The sequence below is a fragment of the Eptesicus fuscus genome, chromosome 3, assembly GCF_027574615.1.
Source record: "Eptesicus fuscus isolate TK198812 chromosome 3, DD_ASM_mEF_20220401, whole genome shotgun sequence".
NCBI classification, from domain to species: Eukaryota; Metazoa; Chordata; class Mammalia; order Chiroptera; family Vespertilionidae; genus Eptesicus; species Eptesicus fuscus.
In genome coordinates, this window is record NC_072475.1 from 2311542 (window position 1) to 2331231 (window position 19690).

The following is a 19690-nucleotide window of genomic DNA, read 5'->3' on the forward strand; positions in this document are numbered from 1 at the left end:
GTCACCTCTTTGCTGTACTTGGGGAAATGCTGCCTGGACATAGAGTCTGACATGAATTCCAAACCCTGTCGATGTCCCTTTGCAGCCTTCCATCCCATAATTCTCTGAGCACGGGGACATCCGGGCCATCGCGGTAGTAGCCGAGGCTCGTGGAAAGCCTGTTACGAACAAGGCATTGTGCTAACCACTGTGAGGTTCACAGTCCATCTTAAAGCAAAGTAACGCAAGAATATTGGTGAACACTGGAAACATGAGAAAAGTATAAAGAAGAAAACAAATGTTAAGTGTACCACTCACTATTAACATTTCAAACTATTTATTTCCAGTCTTTTTTCCATTTTCCCATGCACGTATATTCCATTTACATACATATTTTATTTATTTGTTTGTTTTTATTGATCTCAGAGAGAGGGAGGGCAGGGGAGAGAGAAAGAGAAACACTGAACAGTTGCCTCCTGCACACAGCCCGACTGGGGATGGAACCCAAAACCTGGGTATGTGCCCTGACCGGGAGTAGAACCTGCCACCTTCTGGTGTATGGGATGACGCTCCCACCAATCGAGCCACGCCAGCCAGGGCTATGTACATATATACGTTGGGATCATTCTATGTACAGTGTTATGTCCCGCATTAATGCCAGACGTTGGGCGTCATTTAACGCCAGTGGGTCTTGATCCGGCATCTAGAAAGGTTCTGGAATCTGGAGAAGGGGCTGTGTGTAAATTAAATAGGAGTCCAGAGACGAAACATAATTTTGAAAGGCATTTTGAGGGGGCAGAGGAGCCTGGCTAAAGAAACCTAGTTCTCCTTGTCTCAGGACCCCTTGCTTTTTATTAACACAAATTGTCCTAAGGCAAGGTGGAGATATACACTTCAAAGGGTAGGGTTTCTACAGAAGCATTGTCAGATTGGGGAATAGCCTACAGCTGTTCAGGTGTTGGGCCAGGAGGAGGCAATAACTGTAGATTAAGATGCCCTGAGCTGTCTGGCAGCAAACAATCAATTTATGCATCCTTTTCAGGTTTGGGGAAATGCCTTCAGCCATTCCCAACAGGTGATAACATATGTGACTCAGCCCTTGTTGAGTCCCCAAGTTCCATCCACCGTTCGATGAAACTCTTGCAGTTATGACATGCTGGAACTGGCTTCCGGCACCCCATTACACTTTTGTCAAATATCACGCGTGCGGCAGAGGCATATGACAAGCTTAAAGAACCACCGAATGTGCGCTCGGCCCATCGCCAGCCGGGTTAGGGAGGGATCACATGGCTTCCCCTGGCGTGCCCCTCCGGCCATCCCTTCCGCAGCCGCGTGAGCAAGGACCCCCTTTAACTGTCCGCCCGTCTCCCCGTTGGCTTCGCGCAGGAGCAGCATGCCCTCCCTGGCCAACCTGACGCAGACCCTGGAGGATGCCTTCAGGAGGGTCCTCGCGGGGTACATGGACGCGTGGCGCCGGAACACGACCGCCCAGCAGGACGCCCTGCAGGCCCGCGTGGACGCCGAGAACTTCTACTACGTCATCCTGTACCTCATGGTGATGATCGGCATGTTCTCCTTCATCGTGGTGGCCATCCTGGTGAGCACGGTCAAGTCCAAGCGGCAGGAGCACTCCAACGACCCCTACCACCAGTACATCGTGGACGACTGGAAGCACAAGTACAGGAGCCAGAACCTGAGCCTGGAGGAGGCCCGGGCCACCGTCCACCAGAACCTCGGCGCCGCGGGGTCCAAAGCGTCCCCCTGAGCCCTGGCCGCGTGGCTCGGTGGACAGAGCCTCGGCCTGCGGACCACAGGGTCCCGGGTTCGACTCCGGTCAAGGGCATGTACCTGGGTCGCAGGCTCCTCCCCGGCCCAGGCCCTGGTCGGGGCACACGCAGGAGGCAGCCAATCGATGTGTTTCTCTCACATCGATGTTTCTCTCTGTCTGTCCCTCTCCCTTCCACTCTCCCTAAAATCAGTGGAGAAATGTCCTCGGGTGAGGATTCACAACAACAACAAAAAGTCTCCTTGACCAGCAAGACAGGCAGGGAGCCGACCTCGGACGCCCGCGCCCTGGAGCACCCCGAACTCTCTGCTTGGAAGACACCGCGCCGCCCGCTGTCTGCGGAGACTCTGCATGGAGACCGCGTGCGGGTCCCTGAGGCAGGCGGCTGTCCCTGTCCTGTCCGCGGCCGGCCGGGCGCTGCTCGTGGGAGTGCTGTGCTGTGTGAGGGCCCCTGACTGTCCGCCACGGGACTGTCACTGTCGATGTCAGTGGTGAAAACAGCCGGATGGAGGCCAGGCGCCTGCGAGTGGCGGGGGGTGGGGCGGGTAGAAAGGAAAGATTCGCAAAGCACCGTGTTCCTCCTCCGGACACGTGACTTTGTGTGTGGCTACTTCACCCGATCAACAGGATGTGGGACCCGGGTGCCGAGGTGGGGAATCTGTCACTTGTCACTGGGCTGACGGGAGCACTCTGACTCACTCGTAGCGCGCGTCCCGATGAAGATGGCAGAGCCGTGGGCTTACCGTGGTTGCATTGCTTTTCCTGGCATTGAACTTGCCCGGAGTCTGACGACAGAGCAAGCATTCACGGGGCGGCCAGCCCACCACAGGCGGGGGAATCTTCAGAGCCCCCCGCACACACATTCTCCATGCCATTCACAGTCCTGCAGGGGACGGGCCCTCTCCCTCCCTGTTAGCACGGAGGAAGCAATAAAGGCATGGCATGGCTTCATGAACGCCCTTGTCTTCCCACAGTTTCCGCTTCCTCTCTTTCCAGGGACCATCTTTACTCACGTTTGCAAAGACAGAGGGACAGGAAGTGTCTGAACTGGGGGTGTCTGCTGCAAAGCTAGACAGCCATCGCTCACCATCACAGAACGGGAGGTCCAGGCCCCCGATCATCACACGCGTGTAGATGACGAGTCTGCCCTCCGCGGATTAGGGGCCTTCACTCATTCATTTCATCAGCGGCATTTGCCATCTGTCCACTCGGGTCACGGGCCCGACCTCCGCTGTACAGAGGGGACCGAGACCCCCCGAGCGGGAGGCACCCACCCAGCAGGGAGGCAGTCAGACCCCTAAACGTCATGATAATTGACAAGTCACAGCAGAGATCCTCAGAGTGGGCGGAGCTAGAGCAGGGCCAGGGCGGGCCTAAGGCAGGCCACAGTCCACTCTCTCAGGAGCTGGGGTAGGAGCTCTGGGAGGCAGATGCCTGGGCTGCGCTCCATGGAGCTCCCTGCCTCCTGGCTCCCCCTCCCTCCGCCAGCCCCCCTCTATCCACAAGGCAGAGCAAGGCAAGAGGGCCTCACGTTTCAGGGCAGGAGACAAAACTCAGAACAGGAGCCCTCCTTCCCCGAGCGCTTGCTTGTCGGTGAGTTCCACCTGCCCCAGGGTCTGTCTCTTTGGCGGGAGATATAATCAAGGCATCGATTCCTGGTAACGAGCTGCGGTTTTGTTCCAGCGGCGGGAGAGTTAGCTCAGGGGTCAGAGGCCCTGGGCTCCATCCCGCCCTTGTGAGTTAGAACGCTGGGATGTGACCTGTGGCTGACCCCTGGCCCTCGCCTGCCCCTCGCTGCTCCCCTCCCAGTTTCCTGGGGCAATAAGTAGTTGAGACAAATAAAAACTGGCCTCAGCCAGAGTTAGCAGCTACATTGACCTGCACGACAGTTTTTGTGTTTTTAAAAATACATTTTTATTGATTTCAGAGAGGAAGGGCGAGGGAGAGATGGAAACATCCATGATGACAGAGAATCATTGATCAGCTGCCTCCTGCACACCCCACACTGGGGATGGAGCCCGCAACCCGGGTAGGTGCCCTGACCAGGAATTGAACTGTGACCTCTTGGTTCATAGGTCGCCGCTCCACCACTGAGCCACACCGGCCGGGCCTCCCCTTCTCGAGTGTGCACTGCCACTTTAACAAACCTGCTGTGCTTTCTCTGCCCCACTCTTGCGTACTTTCCTGCGAGGTGACAGGAACCTGGACCTGGCGCTGGGTTGAGGCCTCCCTGGGAGCCTCGGCACCACTCCCAGGGCATTAGCTCCAGTGCCAGGGAAAGCCACGCCTACGCCGAGAGCAGAGCGGCTTCCTCCTCAGGGCAGAAGCCCAGAAATGCTGCTGCACGCGGGCGTTCATGCCAACGTGCCCACATCGGCGGCCGGCTGCAAAGCTGGGGCTCGGGTTGGACCCCGACGGGGACGCAGGTCTCCGGCAGGCGGCACGGTGCTCTCCCCGCGGACCCGGCGCTGGCCAGGCTCCCGGGAGCCCCCTGGTCACAGGGAGACCTGAGCAGACGCGGGAAATGCGGGGTCTGCAGGAACGCTGGGCGTGCAGCTGCGGCAACCCTCTGCCCCATCCGCGGCTCCAGCCCCAGCCCCACCACACCCAGGCTTGCCACCGCACCCGGAACGGAAATGCCAGTTCCAACAATCCCCTGCCCCTTTGCGTGAGGAGTGCCCTCTGCTGGGTCTACCGGCTCTGGGAGACCTGCGCCCACTTACTGCCGAGTTTGAAGAGATTTGGTCAGGAAGCAAGGCTGCCCCGAGGCCAGATCAGGCCAGGAGTGAGGCGGGGCCTAGCTCGGCTGCTCCACAGCCAGGACAGATCACCTTCATCCCCTGTGTCCGCCTCTCCTCCTCTATGGACCCCTCTGGGCTTGTTAGGAGGCTTCCCTTCGACAGGAGCCTCAAAGTGCTCAGAACAGAGCAATTTTTTTTAACATTTTTTTTCTTTTAAAAAAAATATATTTTATTGATTTTTTACAGAGAGGAAGGGAGAAGGATAGAGAGTTAGAAACATCGATGAGAGAGAAACATCAATCAGCTGCCTCCTGCACACTCCCCACTGGGGATGTGCCCGCAACCAAGGTACATGCCCTTGACCGGAATCGAACCTGGGACCCTTGAGTCCGCAGGCCGACGCTCTATCCACTGAGCCAAACCGGTTAGGGCAGAACAGAGCAATTTTTAAAGAATGCCTGTTAAGATTTTAAAAAATGTTTTTATTTTTACTTATTGATTGATTGATTTTATTAGGAGGAAGGGAGAGGGAGATAGAAACATCCATGAGAAACATGGATCGGCTGCCTTCTGCACGTCGCCTACTGGGATGGAGCCCACAACCCGGGCAGGTGCCCTGACCCGGAATAGAACCAGCGGCCTCTCGGTGCACGGGACGGTGCTCTAACCACTGCGCCCCCGCGGGCAGAGCAGAGCAATTCTGTTACTTTCTCCCGGACAACTTGGGTGGACGCACGAACCCCTGCCCCGGGCCGTCCCCTCCGGGCACGCCCGACACTCGCGCTTCTGCACAGTGTCCCGGCGGGCGGGGGTCAGGGCCGCGGGCGGGGGTCAGGGCGCCGGGCTCCGATCGAGCTCTGCCCCGGCTCCTCCACGCTCTCCAGCCCCAGGCCGCTCCTCTCCCTGCGTCACGCCGGGTTCAGTCCGGGTGCGCCCGGGGCCGGGACTCAGAGCTCCAGCTCTGCGCGCGGGGATCGGGAACCCAGCCCGGGGCGCCCGCGCCGTCCCCAAGGAACCGCGCATTTTGGGGCGAAGATGAAAGCTGGGCTGGGAACTGCTGGGGAACTGGGGTCCTCCGTCGCGAGCACCAAGGATAGCGGCGCAGCTGAGGGTGGAGGGGCCCCGAGACGCCGCGCTCTCCAGCTTCCATCTGCCCCCCGGCTCGGGGAAGTCCGGAACCGGAAATGGCCCGGGGCAGTACCAGGCCCCGGCCCCGGCCCCCTGCGCAGGCGCAGAGCGGTGAGCTCACGAAGGCGGCCCAGACCCACTGCGCCGGCGCGGAGCGGTGCATTTCGGGACGTGTAGTTTCCGCACCGTCTGTGGGAGTCCTGGTTTGCAAGCTCACGGGGCGCAGCGGCCCCCGCAACTTGGAGCTGTAAGTCCTGACCTCTCGGTCAGCGGGGTGCTGACCGGAAGCCCGGGGGCTCTTTGGGGCGCTGGGGTGTCCCGCGGCCGACCCTAGTCCGCGCTTTCTCCAGGGTGCCCGCCAGTCGGCCCCGGCCGTGCGGCGCCGGCTCCCCGCCCAGGGGGGACCGGAGGGTCATGGCCCTCACCCGCCCGCCTACCTGCGCCGCGAAATCCAGGCACCGGGGCGGCGTGTGTAGGCTGGCACGTGGCCCGGGGGGCCCGGGGTTGGTGGTGGCCAGAGGGTGTTGGAGTCCCAGGGGCTTGGGGACGAGTGAATGTTCTGGACGCCCCGTTCAGTGGAAGGGTTGGGGTGTGAGGGGGCAGGTGTTGCTCCCTAAGTTTGGGGGTCGGAGAGGACCCTGGCCTGTGGCCCCGGGAACCCCGGCTGACCGGGCAGTGGGGTCCCGAGGTCGGCCGAGGGATGGCCCTCCTCCCCGCACCTCCTCCCAGTGAGTGGGTGCGGGCCGGGGTGGGAGGGTGGCCTGGGAAGGGAACAGCTTCGGAAAGGTGGGACCAAGGACACAGCTGGCAGGAGTTCAGACCCCAAGAGCGGGGCCGCCTGGAGTTCCCAGGGGTGCCCAGAAGGAGTAGATGGCGGACAGTCCGTGACCATGTTGCTTCCAGTGGCCTAACCGGTCAGCGAGCAGCTTTTCTGTGTATCCAGAAATCTGGCAAAAGAAAAAATCAGGATATTTTTGCAGTAAAGGAAATAGGACTATTTCTCTCTCAGCCATTACTTGTTAAAATACTTTAATTGATTTTTTTTAGCGAGAGGAAGGGAGAGGGAGAGACATCAACATCGATGAGAGAGAATCATCCATCAGCTGCCTCCTGCACGCCCCCACTGGGGATCTTGACGGGAATGGACCCCGGGACCCCGGGCCAATGCTCTCTCCATTGGGCCAAACCGGTTAGGGCTATTTTTCAGTTTTAAGCTCAGACTGAATAGTCTGGGGGGGGGGGGGGGGCGGGGGGTTAAAGTGCCCGCACTACTTGGTTGACTTGACGCCTCAGAGTTGTCCCAGCTTTGCGTTTGCAGACAACAGCTGCCTCCGTTTCTAATTTTGCACCAGGTGTTTATAGGGAGTCAGAGCACAGGCCGGGATATTCTTGGCCTCCTCAGTTTTCATTGCTTAAGTCCTGCTGAGGCCTGCAGAGTGGGAACATGTCACCGAGGGAGATGGGTCCCCCCTTCCCCCCCCACAATGTGGATGGAGGCAGAGGGTGAGAGGAGCCACTCTGATCTGCCTCTCCTCCCACCCTCACCGCACCCCCAACACTGTTTGCAGGTTGACTTTCTGTATTTCTCTCCTAAAGAGCTTGAGTTGTATCACTGGAGGCATGAAGTCGAGGCCGATGCCAGTATATTTTTACTGTCTGGTTCCGGGATGTCAGCGAGAACCGTGGCTTCCGAATTCCAGACTTGCAGCATTGTTCTCTGGATTCTGATTTTTTTAGAAAATATATTTTTATTCATTTCAAGAGGGAGAGAGAGAGATGGAAACATCAATGATGAGAGAATTATTGATCTGCCTCTTGCACGCCCACTACTGGGAATCGAGTCCACACCTGGGCATGGGCCCTTGACTGGAATCAAACCCAGGACCCTTCAATCTGCAGGCCGACGCTCTATCCACTGAGCCAAACCGGCAAGGGCTGCATTCTGATTTTTAAAAAAATATATTTTATTAATTTTTTACAGAGAGGAAGGGAGAGGGATAGAGAGTTAGAAACATCGATGAGAGAGAAACATCGATCAGCTGCCTCCTGCAGACCCCCTACTGGGGATGTGCCCGCAACCAAGGTACATGCCCTTGACCGGAATCGAACCTGGGACCCTTCAGTCCGCAGGCTGACGCTCTATCCACTGAGCCAAACCGGCTCGGGCTGGATTCTGATTTTTAAAACGAGGACACTGGCCCAAAGAGGTTCATGACGTGCCGTAGGTCACGTGCCCTGCCTTGGTGCCACCGGGAATAGAGTCCGGATGCCGGCTCTCCTGGTGCTCGCGTGGTCTATACCATGGCGGCTGTCTGGCAGGGACTCCATTTCTCACAGGATGGCCCTTGTTTATGGTCTGCAGCTTGGCCTGTCCACTAGGGGAGGAGAGGCATCTGTCATAACCATCATGCTCGACATTTATGTAGTACTTCCCGTGGGCCGGGGTGGTGCTTCGGTCTCTAATCCAGTCTCGAGGGAGGATTTACAGATGAGGGGCCAGGTGACGGGGCCGAGGCCACACCACCAGTAAGCGCACGTAGTGCAACAGACCCTCCAACAACGCCTGTCCTTCTGCTCAGTGTTGTTTCATTACAACCCTGATGAGATGTCGTAGGAACTTAACTCTCGTTTACTTTACTTAGCCTCCTGTAAAATGGGTTTCACTTGCTGTCATTTTGCTTAAAGTTGCAGAACCAATTGCCTGTTGTGGGAGGCCTTGCTGTACGTGTTTGCCAGAGGGCCAGACAACAACGGGGTGTTCTTTTTAATTTACTTCCTCCGATAAATATTTTGGACCTGTTTGTTGTCCTTGACCTTGGGAATCAAGGTATGTAGTGGGGAACAGCCGAATCACCTACTATATTTGTACACAGCTCAGAGGAGTTGTAAAAGTAAAATGTACCCGGCCTTACATAGTTTATTTTCACTGACAGCATGGCTAATCCCGGAGGTTATTCGAGATTCCTCCAAGGGGAACTCTGGCACCACTGCAGTGCAGATCAGAATCTGCTACTTAAAGACAAACAGGCCATTTACACAGGAAGGTCAGCCTACCTCCAATCACATGTAAACAGATTATGGTGTACATTCCTATGGTTAGCTTATCTGACTTTGAAAAAGTCATGGGGAAAACTTGGCTATTGTGTGCCAACTCCCTGCTTGTTTTCAAGATACTGTGACCTTGAATAGATGAGGTTCGAATTTTTTAGAGAGAGAGGAAGGGAGTGAGAGAGAAACATCAATCGGCTGCCTCCTGCATGCCCCTTCCTCCCCCCTGCATGCCCCTTCCTCCCCCCAGGGATTGAGCCAGAAACCCAGGCATGTGCCCAGACCAGGAATTGAACAGGAAACCCCTGCAGCGCATAATACAACACCCAACCGAGCCATACCGGCCAGGGCTGAACTTTTTATATTTAGTTAGAGGCCTGGTGCACAAAATTTGTGCACTCGGGGGGCGGGAGTCCTTCGGCCTGGCCTGCGCCCTCTTGCACTCTGGGAGCCCTCGGGGGATGTCTGACTGATGGCTTAGGCCGGCTCCCTGCAGAGTGGGCCTAAGCTGTCGGTTGGACATCTCCCAAAGCGTCCTTAGCGCTGACGCAGAGGCGGGAGAGGCTCCCGCTACCACTGCTGCACTCGCCAGGCATGAGCCAGGCTTCTGGCTGAGCGGCGCTCCCCCTGTGGGAGCGCACCGACCACCAGGGGGCAGCTCCTGCGTTGAACATCTGCCCCCTGGTGGTCAGTGCGCATCATAGCAGCCAGTCGTTCTGCTGTTTGGTCTATTTGCATATTAGCCTTTTATTATATAGGATGCTTTTGTAAGTGAAAAAGTTTTCTATGAAACGTCTTCTCTGAAGTTTGTAATATCTCCATTCTGAAGGCCTATGAGACTCTGTCTCTCTTCGTTTTAATTGTGAGTATATTTAAAGAAAAGCATCTGTGGGTTTTTGAGTGCAGAGCTCTCTGCCTACATCAGGATAAGACTGTGGGGCAGACTGGAGGGTTGAGTCCCAGTGCCCCCTGCATGTGACCCTGGACGTGTTTCACAAACTGTCCCGGTCTCTGAAGTGGAGATGGCGAACTGCCCTCAGAGGGCTGGTGTGAAGACTGAGTGAGTGGGCGCGTCGCTGCCCGTGGGCCCGGCTGGGCACCGCGGCGCGGAGCTGTACGTCCCTGGCCCAGGAGCAGTAGGGGCCGTGGGCCCAGCCAGCTGACACCCCCTTTCTTCGTTTGCAGATGGGACCGAGGCCCCAGGAGGGAAGTCGCCCGAGTGTGTAGTGTCTGCATCCCGAGCTCGTCTTCTGACTCTTGGGGTACGTGTCACCGTCTCAAATAGTGACAGCGAGGCCTCAGAGCCCCCCTGTGCTCCGCCGTGTCCCTGCCTGTCACGTCCTGCCCCCCCCTCCCCGGGGCCCTCACTTTAGGCGGGAATTCTAGGCCGGAAGGGCTTTCTTAGACAATGTTTCCCATGTCATGTACTCCCGTCCCTCCAGATAGTTTTTAAAAACCTAGATTTGCTTAATTAACACTCGGGGGACTGGAGAAAGCCTCTCACCCACCGAGCAGCTGGGGTTCAGGGCAGGAGGGGGTGGAGGAACGACTTTGGACCTGGGCGTTTAGGTCCCTGGTGAGGGGAGTGGGAGCACCGTCCCCGTAGGAGCAGGAGGCCCCTCTGCTGCGGCTCTGCTCCCATTCCCGGCAGATCAGCCAGCCCTTTCTGCCCAACAGGCCGCGCCTGTCCCGGCTCTGACCCAGGTCGCTGCTCCCCCGACCCCGGGCTCCGGGTCAGCTTGCTGCGGACACAGCCTCCTCTCTGCGGAGCGCGCTCTTTGCCCATCGTGTGCCCTCTCTCCCCATCAGAGACTCTCCCTGAGGTGCTCAGCCCTGGACAGCCCCCGCTGACCTGTTCCTCTCTTCCCTGCAGACCAGCGCGCCTGAGCCCTGCTCCTCCTCGGGTGCCGGCCGGCGTCTGCGTCGACCAGGAGTGACGTCACAGTGGGTCCAGCATGAACTGGGAGGTGACCGCACTTTTAAGCGTTGAGGGCTCGGGGTTTTCTCTTTCTCCTGATGGTAGAACTTCAGAACGAGAAAACGTCGCCTGGAGCAGGAATCATGACAGTAGCTACCATTTGGCTTTAAGTTAAAGCATGCAGGTGTGCGCTGCTCGCCAGGCGCGTGGAGGGGCCCACGGCCGGCCTCGGATCTGCCCCTTGTCTCGCCAAACCCACACCCGTAAAGCCACCCACGTTCCCCATTTCGGCTCCTTTACAGCGGATTGCGATCTCACGGCAGCAGCTGCAGACGCAGTCGTCCCCGACCTGCACGCTCTCCTTCCCTAATCTTACCTTTGTGTTGCCAGCAAGTGGGTTTTTCTTTCCCACGGGAACTTGCAAATGCAGGGGAGGCATTCCCCTTGGTGTCCATGGGCACGGTCGTCTGTACAGAGTCACACTTCATCCGTGTCGTGTTGAAGTCCGTCCTCTCCCGGGACATCGGGTGCAGCTGACCCTGGCGGGGAGTAAACACCCTGAGCTCCGAGGCCTGGGTCGGTGCTGGGAGCACAGGTTCAAGGGCCGCGCAGAGGCGCCGGCCGGCCGAGCGGCCGTGGGAGAAGTGTGTGTCACGTGTCCTGTGAAATCCTGAAGCGGGTGGGGTTAGCTGGGGTTGGTCACAGGACAGCCCCTGAAATATATGTTATTGTGGGTACTTTGAAAAGTAGGAAGTCAAATAGAAATCATACATCGTCCTACCATCCAGAGAGGCACTATGAACAATTCTGGGGTATTTTTTCATGTATGTAAATGTGATATGTGTCTTTTAAACTTAGGATCTTGTATTTTCTCAATTATAATTCCTTGTTCAGAACATCCCTGGGTTTCTGTTGCGAGATCTGGAAGGGTCTGGAAGCGGGATGAGGGAGTACAGACCCCTGCTTCCCAGCTTCTGGGGTGTGGGATTGGGGGGCTTCAAGGGGTCCACGGTCTCAGAACCCCTGAACCCTAGACGAGGCGGTCAGGACTCGGGGGCAGGGCCGCACCTGTGCCAACCAGGCCTGTTCACAGCCGCCGTCTCACTTACCCCCCAAGTCTGCACGTTTGGAGGGATTTGTTAGAAATCAAAGGGAGGGTTAACCCAGGGAAGCTTAGCGCCCCAGAGGCAGGCGGCCCTGACCCTTCGCCGCAGCCCTGGGGTGTCCTCGACCCTGGCTGCCCTGCTCTGCCTCCTGCTGCCTCCCCGGAACCTCTAAGGGGAGAGTAAACGGGGACCCGCTTCCCCGCCTCTGTTTGTGGTGGTTCCGTTTCAGTGGGTTTCCTGGCTCTGCCTGCAGTCTGATCCCATGCCGTAGCCTACGGCAGCTCCTGGGGCCGTGGCTGGGGCTGGGGCGGGGCCGAGGCTGGGACATGGGCACGGATGCAGCAGGATTGCATGGCTCGCACAGAGATTTCCAGAACTGGAGAGAGTGTCTTTCCCAGTAGCAGTGAGGCTCAGCTGCCTAGAAATCCTAGGCACATACCAAGAGGCTTATTTATGGCAGCAAACTGTGTTTTATTCCTCCAACGAGCAAATGTGAGGTGCCATTTAATAGCCGTTGAGAAGCGCGCAGCCGCGCCTCGTCTGTGAAAGGGGACCCGCAGGAGGCCTGCGGGGCGGGGAGGGCGTCAGCTGTGGGTCAGGGAGGGAGGACGGAACCAGGCGTCCAAGCTGCTGGTGTTGGAGGAACAGTGGCCGCGTGTGAAGCGTGAGGACCTGGCTCTCCTGCCAGAGCGACCTGCCCGCGCGGCCTGCTGTGCTGACCGTTCGCTCCTGTTGACGGGCTGGGGTGTCGGCTGCTGTCCCGGCTCTCGGAGTTCTCACTGTTCAGTTCACTGAGAACAACTGAAGTATTCAGCTCCTCCTTTTGGTGTCCATGTATTCCCACCCCACGGCGTCACAGCTTCCTCACGCTCCACACCGCCAGCGGCCTGCGTCAGAGGAAGGGGTCGTGCAGGCGCAGCGCCTGTGTGTGCGGCTGCGTGTGAACGGGGGTGTGTGCGGCCGCGTGTGAACGGGGGTGTGTGCGGCCGCGTGTGAATGGGTGTATGTGCAGCTCCGTGTGAACGGGGGTGTGCGCGGCCGCGTGTGAACGGGGGTGTGTGCAGCTGCGTGTGAACGGGTGTGTGTGCAGCTGCGTGTGAACGGGGGTGTGTGCAGCCGCGTGTGAACGGGTGTGTGTGCAGCTGCGTGTGAATGGGTGTATGTGCAGCTGCGTGTGAACGGGTGTGTGCGCAGCCGCGTGTGAACGGGGGTGTGTGCGGCCGCGTGTGAATGGGTGTATGTGCAGCCGCGTGTGAACGGGGGTGTGTGCAGCCGCGTGTGAACGGGGGTGTGTGCAGCTGCATTGAATGGCGTGCAGGGTGTCCTTACTTTCGTATTTGTTTTACCGTCTGTGCCAGTGCTCCTGGTGGTGGGAACCAAGAGGAAGTGGTGGGGACTGGAGCTGAGAATCTAGAGGGAAGGGCTGGCCCAGCAGCCGCGCAGGCGGCGAGGCAGACGCTCAGAGCAGCCGGTGACGCCCGGCCACTCAGTCGGTGGCCGCGCAGAGCGGGCCCACGCCGCCTCCGGAGCAGGGGGCCTGGGCGGCGGCACGGGCAGGGTCCGGTCATGAGACCGGGGTCATAAGACCGGGGTCCTGAGGTCGGCAGCCCCCGCCGGGCCTGGCGGGAAGGGCGGCTCGGGGCTGGATTGCCAGCGACGTGGGGACAGGGACCGCGTAGGGGGTCGCGCACAGTAAGCGTTTGATGTCGCACATTTAGAACCGCTTCTTTCTTCCCTAGGTTCTCGATCACGTGCCCCTGCTGCTGTATATCTTGGCAGCGAAAACGTTAATTCTCTGCCTGGCATTTGCCGGAGCCAAAATATACCAAAGGAAGAGGTTGGAAGCCAGAGAGCGACAGCTGGAGGCGGAGAAGAAGTCGGAGAAGAAAGAGCGCTAACGGGAGCCACAGGTATGGGCTTGGCGGGGGGAGGTGCAGGCGGGCGGCCGGGCCGTGTCCCTCGGGTCTAAGGGGGTGCGGGCCGGGGGCGCGGGCCGGGGGCGCCAGCTGTCAAGAGCTCCGGGGAGACGGGAGAGACCCTGACCCTCGCGCCTGTGCCGACAGCCGGGAGCTCGGGGTTGGTCCTCGCCCAGCCGGTGATTCTCCCTCGGTGAGGGCCGGGGCGCTTCGGGGCGGTGGGGCCACGGGGCTCGGGGAATTGCGTGAAAGCTGCGCCTCCCCTCGGAGAAGCACGCTCTGCAAACGCCTGCAGTTGTGCGTGAAAGCGCAAGGGGGGTGGGGAGGAGGCGGGTCACAGGCCTGAAGCCCGCCTGCACCTTGACGAGGCCCTGCTGTGGGTCTCCAGGGTGAAGTGTGGCGTCGGGTCCTCACTCAGCTCCCCTCGCCCCTGCTCTGCCCGCTCCGCAGCGTCCGGACCCGGTCCTCGGAGCCGCCGGCGTGGCCACAGCAGCTCTCTCCTGGGTGGGAGCCGCCTCCTAAAGAGATGGTCCATCGGCTGGACCTCGGGAGCCGGACCCGGTGGGGGAAGAGGGAGTGTGTCCAAACGAAAGGTGAGGGGCCGCTCGCACAGAACGTGGGCCGAGTTTTGTGGGGAACTGAGAAGGGGGGTCGGTCACACACACTCCTCCCTCCCTCCAACGCCAAGGCTCAGGGAGGGGCGGCTGACGGCTGAGCTGGGGCTGGGGGGGGGGTTGGGAAAAAGGAAACGGTGATACCTAAGTACGGGGGGAACCCTTTTCTGAAAAATGAAAACAAGTACGTTTATGGAGAGATGAGCTCCGTGGTGTCAGTCAGGGTGGCTGCCCGTGAGCGCTGCGCTGAGCGAGTGGGGCGTCGGCGCTGCTGACCCGACGGCTCCCGCTGACCGCCGGTCCCTTCCCCAGACTCCGCACCGCCCGGCGCCCGCCGCGTGGAGAGTGGACTCGCCGAGGAGAAGAAACTCCCGAGCGAGCGCCGAGGGGTGTGCGGAGGGGGACTCCCAGCTGCAGCTGAACTTCAGTGACGGCAACTGGCAGAGGCTTTAAGGACCCGCGTTTTCCCCAGTAAAGTAAACACCTGGACAAGGCGTGTCTGGTCTCTGGGATAGGCCCGCTGGCGTGCACGTGTGCGTGTGTGTGTCCATCTGTCTGTCATACACACACACACACACACACATACACACACACACACACACCCTGTGCTGTGGGGCAGGGAGTTCTGCAAACCCACAGCTGCTGTAGGTGTCCGCGCCCCCCCCCCCCCCCCCCCCCCCGGCTGGGCTGTAGAAGTGGCCACGCTGTGGGGAGGAAGTCCCCGCTGCACACCCTCACCCTCTGACCTCCGCCCTCTGACCTGCTGCCCTCCTGCCCTGTTTTCTCCTCTTCCCAGGAACTCGGCCCTGTGCTTTCATGGAGGGGAGGCAGAGGGTGGGGGTGGCGTCCCTGCAGGGGCTCATTGCCCCGCCATTTGGACAGTGAAGTGATGGAGACGGGACCGAGTCTGAGACAGGAGTAGGAACGGGTCCGTCATTAGCCCCGAACTGCCACTTCGTGGGGGTCGGGGTGGGGGTCGGGGTGGGGGTCATGGTGAGGCTCCTTCCATTCCGCGTGAAGCTCTGTGGTCAGGTCTCCACTCCTCACACCTGGCCTAGCACCAGCCTTGCCCATGTAGAGGGAGCTCACTGTGCTCACCGCCCGGCCACGTGGGGGCTTGTCTGGCCGAAGGAGGTCACGTGTGTAAAACTGGCTGTTGGTAAAGCAGTGAGACGGGAGGAGAGCGTGCCTGGGTGGCGGCAGCCCTGCCTGGCCAGCGGGCTCCGTCCACCCAGTGGAGCCTGGACCTCAGGGGGCACGGCCCGGGCAGCGGCCTCCAGGGCAGCACCTGCCGTCACCTCGGGTCGCGCTGGCCCTCGGGAGGCCGTGGGGATGCGGTTGTGGGGATGCCGGGCTCCGTCCCCAACCTCGGGAGAACATACGTGGGGTCGCTGTCATCGTCACCCACGGTTTACACTGCTCCGAAAGCAATGGGGCTGTACCCGCCATCTTCCCCGCCCGCCCCGACTTCCTGCCGAGGGTCTCGAGGCGCAGAGCGGTGCCCTTTGGTCACGTATCTGAAAGCGAGTCTGGTTGTGCTGGGGCACAGGGAGGGTTCCCCTGAAGAGCAGACAGGAAGTGAGGTCAGGGTTCGGTCTGAACCAGGACACTGAGCTGGACTCGACGGGCAGGGGCACCGCGTACTGAGGCCCAGGCCCCGCGGGGCGGCGGGTGCCCAGCGTTTCAGGCCCGCCCCCCTCGGCCTCAGGGCAGCCAGGGAGCTCGCCCCCGGCCTCAGAGTTAAAAGGCCGGAGCTCGTTCCATCCTGGCCCCTCTGGCCCCGGCCCCTCGGTGCCCCGGCCGGGCGGTCCGTGCAGGGCGGCGCCGCGTTCCTTACGTCTGTGGGCAGCTGCGTGTTTGCTCCTCACCCCTCGGTTCACGTGGCGTGAGGCTCACCTGACATCACACCAGACAGCTGGCAGAGCTGCCACCACAAAAGTCAGAGTCCACACAACGGCAGGAGGCGGGGCCCCGGAAGCCGGGCTCGCGGTGGGAGGAGCAGGCCTTCTCGGTGACCAGCTGAGCAGGGGGCACCAGCAAGCGCTGCGTGGGTTTGAAAAGCAAAACCACCCGACGTCGAGTTCGGGGTGCCACTCCTCCGCGCTGGTTTAATGTGGACAAAGCGGGCGGGGCCCGGCCTCTGAGCAGAGAACGTGCGTGGGGTATGTGAGCACGCCTGGCTCCGTGGGTCGTGTGGGGCCGGACACGGGTGGGCACACTCCTTAGCTTCGGCTTCTGAGGGCCTGCGCACGCGTCTCCCGTTTCTGAGACCTAAACGTTGGCCACGGCCTTGAGCTCTGTCCACCTTGCTCACCACCAGGCCCCCCGAGCTGGGCTGCCCCAGTCCGCCCCGGCATAGCCCCAAAGTCACCGTACACAGGAGCCCAGACCCTCATCTCCCGGGAAGCTTTACTGAGCCGCGGCGCTTCGCCCACGCCCCTGGGAGCCGCGGTCCTCGTGGCGTCCCTGCGCGGTCGCCGTGGGAGTACCGGTGGCTGCCGTGGTCCAGGGAGGCCGTGGCCCCGCCAGCCCCGGACGCGGTGTGGCCGCTCGGCGAGGGCCCGCCCCTAAGAAAACTTGCCGAGGTAGTAGTTCTCCCACCGGCGCACCTTGTTGATGAGCGTCCGCCACTTGCTCGGGCTGACCCGCTCCATCCCTCTGCTGATGAGGTCGCTGAGGAGGAGGAACTGGTAGGCGTAGACGCTGTCGATGGACTGCAGGCAGAACTCCTTCCTGTTGTTGATGATGAACCACTTGAGCGAGGACCAGGCCAGGTCCAGCGGGTTCAGGTAGTTGTAGGGGGAGGGCAGGCAGAGCAGCTCGTGGCCGCAGGCCCTGGCCACGTCGGGGCAGCAGGCGATGCTCGTCAGGTGGACGACGGACCGGGCGCGGGCCTGGGCCTGGGGCTCCCCGTCCTCCGTGGGCCGGGCCTCCGGCCGCCGGGCGTCCTTGACCACGATGGCGCACTTCCCGTAGGTCTTCCTCGCCGCCTCGCAGAACTCGGCGAAGAAGCCGTCTTCCGGGCGGACGCTCAGCTCGTCCCTCAGGAACACCCGGTACCGCCACGGCACCCAGCCCTGGCTGCCCCCCGCGTGCACCACGCACCAGCTCGGACTGGGCACGCAGAGCCCGCCCCTGAAGTCCTCCCCGGTGGCCAGGCTCTCGGGGATCTCTGTTTCCCCCAAATACACCGTCTTGAACCCGTCAAACTGCAGCCTCCTCAGCGTCTGCAGGTACTGGAGGCATTGCTTCCTCCTGACGCCATCAAACGGGCTCCTGAGGACGATGTTTCTGAAGAGGGGGTTTGCGCAGCGAGGCATGGCGGCCCGTGCTGAGGAGCTCGCCCGTCTCCATCCGTGGGGTTCTGCCCGGAGCAGGTGGTGACCTCACAGAGGCCTCCTCACTGCTGGGCCTCCCCACAGACACCCCAGGGTGGGGACCTCACAGAGGCCTTCTCACTGCTGGGCCTCCCCACGGACACCCCAGGGTGGGGACCTCACAGAGGCCTTCTCACTGCTGGGCCTCCCCACGGACACCCCAGGGTGGGGACCTCACAGAGGCCTTCCTGCTGGGCCTCCCCACGGACCCCCCAGGGTGGGGACCTCACAGAGGCCTTCTCACTGCTGGGCCTCCCCACGGACACCCCAGGGTGGGGACCTCACAGAGGCCTTCTCACTGCTGGGCCTCCCCACAGACACCCCAGGGTGGGGACCTCACAGAGGCCTTCTCACTGCTGGGCCTCCCCACGGACACCCCAGGGTGGTGACCTCACAGAGGCCTTCTCACTGCTGGGCCTCCCCACGGACACCCCAGGGTGGTGACCTCACAGAGGCCTTCTCACTGCTGGGCCTCCCCACAGACACCCCAGGGTGGGGACCTCACAGAGGCCTTCTCACTGCTGGGCCTCCCCACGGACACCCCAGGGTGGGGACCTCACAGAGGCCTTCTCACTGCTGGGCCTCCCCACGGACACCCCAGGGTGGGGACCTCACAGAGGCCTTCCTGCTGGGCCTCCCCACGGACACACTTGGATGTGCGAGCATCCTGGGACACGTTCAGAACAGTTCCCTCTGGCTTACATGATGCGGGAAAGAGACGTGTCACCCACGGAAGGTGTGTCTGACGTGCCTTCTGCCTTAGGTCGGGGCGGAGGTGGGCAGGGTTCGTGCCAGGGCTGCCGTGGCTCAGTGTCGCCGGCGGCTTGGCTTAGACAGAAGCTCACTTTCCCACAGTCCTGGGTGGGAGTCCCGGGTCAGGGTGCTGGCGGGTCTGGCTTCTCCCGCCGCCTCTCCGTGGCTTGTAGATGGCGCCTCCTCCCCGCGTCCCCCAGGTCTTCCCTCTGCTGTGAGCGCATGTTTCCGTCCTAACGTCCTCCCTGGAGAAGGGCACCTGCTGCCCTGGAGGTGACGCTGGAGTCCCCGAGCCTGAGAGGAGCTGACCGGGGACTCGGGGCCGGGCCAGCAGCCGCCCTGCAGAGCCGAACCATTGCACAGGAGGCCAGAACCCCCCAGAACCTCGAGTTCCTGCTGGACACTGCCTCCTGGGATGGAACCGGCCTCCTCCAGTCACCTCCCACCTCAGAGTCGAGGTGAGGAAGGACCGCCAGGGGGCAGCGTGGCCATGTCTCCATGTGACATAAGGCAACACCCAGCTCCTTCCCTGACCCAGCCAGAGCCCACCAGCCCCAGCAGGCACCCCCTCCCAGGGAGGACCTCCTCTCCGCCTGCTTTCCCGGGCACATTCTGCTCTTCTTTCTCCTCCGCTGCCCAGTGACTCGTGTTCTCCAGGGACTCTGACATGTTCCTTCATCCCAAGATGCAGCGTGACAGGAACCCTCATCAGCAAGCCTGGCTGCGGTTCTGCTGGGCGGGATATTTGTGAACTAGTGGTACCCCCCACCCCCTCCAAATAAAACGGAAGCAGTTGCCACACACATGAGTAGGCGTATGCGTGTGCCAGTTTGGTCTTACTCCGCAGGCCCAGCTGTGTGGGAAACATCCGTATTTAAGCCATCACACTGGGCTCGGGCATTGTCGGGGCTCCTGACCCCACTCCCAAGGCCTCCTCCACTCTGGCCATTGTGTGCGCAGCTCCAATCCTCTGGCCCCATCCCCGGGCACTGGCCTCCTGCTGGGCCTCAGGATGTCAAGGAGACAGACACACGGAGCCCGAGCCGTGGCCCTCCCACTCCTCACCTTGCAGGGAAATAGAGGTGTGTTCGTGGGAAGGTCACATGAACTTGGGAATCCGATAGACCAAGCTTTGAACTTCCCGCCCGCTGTGTGACAGTGTGCAGGTCTCTGCCTCTCTGGGCCTCCGTTCCCCCACGGAGCGGGTGAGGGCGTCAGCTCTGCCGGCCAGAGTCCTGGCACTTGGTAGTGTTCGTACGTGTTTGCTTTCTGCCTGTGGCACTGTCATGGGCGCCTGCTTGCCCACCCGCTTCCAGCCCCCTTC

The 19690-nt window shown here is 60.8% G+C and overlaps 3 protein-coding genes across 3 annotated transcripts; 2 read left to right on the forward strand and 1 right to left on the reverse strand.

Moving 5' to 3' along the window:
• The first annotated feature begins 1372 nt into the window (after window positions 1-1372).
• Window positions 1373-1921, forward strand: KCNE2 (potassium voltage-gated channel subfamily E regulatory subunit 2). Its single transcript, XM_008145725.3, has one exon. The coding sequence runs from the start codon at window positions 1373-1375 to the stop codon at window positions 1742-1744; it is 372 nt and encodes a 123-aa protein (XP_008143947.1). The 3' UTR covers window positions 1745-1921.
• A 3860-nt stretch (window positions 1922-5781) lies between these two features.
• SMIM11 (small integral membrane protein 11) lies at window positions 5782-14728 on the forward strand. Its single transcript, XM_054710623.1, has 6 exons — window positions 5782-5881; window positions 9868-9944; window positions 10556-10649; window positions 13446-13616; window positions 14073-14215; window positions 14549-14728. The coding sequence occupies exons 3-4, from the start codon at window positions 10638-10640 to the stop codon at window positions 13602-13604; spliced, it is 171 nt and encodes a 56-aa protein (XP_054566598.1). The 5' UTR covers window positions 5782-5881; window positions 9868-9944; window positions 10556-10637; the 3' UTR covers window positions 13605-13616; window positions 14073-14215; window positions 14549-14728.
• Window positions 14729-15745: 1017 nt separating this feature from the next.
• C3H21orf140 (chromosome 3 C21orf140 homolog) lies at window positions 15746-18348 on the reverse strand. Its single transcript, XM_008145724.3, has one exon. The coding sequence runs from the start codon at window positions 17554-17556 to the stop codon at window positions 16804-16806; it is 753 nt and encodes a 250-aa protein (XP_008143946.2). The 5' UTR covers window positions 17557-18348; the 3' UTR covers window positions 15746-16803.
• Between the last annotated feature and the right edge of the window lie 1342 nt (window positions 18349-19690).

What these genes read in the sequence shown, in the direction of transcription:
- KCNE2 (XM_008145725.3), top strand. Translation starts at nt 1,373, where the DNA reads ATGCCCTCCCTGGCCAACCTGACGCAGACCCTGGAGGATGCCTTCAGG.
- C3H21orf140 (XM_008145724.3), bottom strand. Translation starts at nt 17,556, where the DNA reads ATGCCTCGCTGCGCAAACCCCCTCTTCAGAAACATCGTCCTCAGGAGC.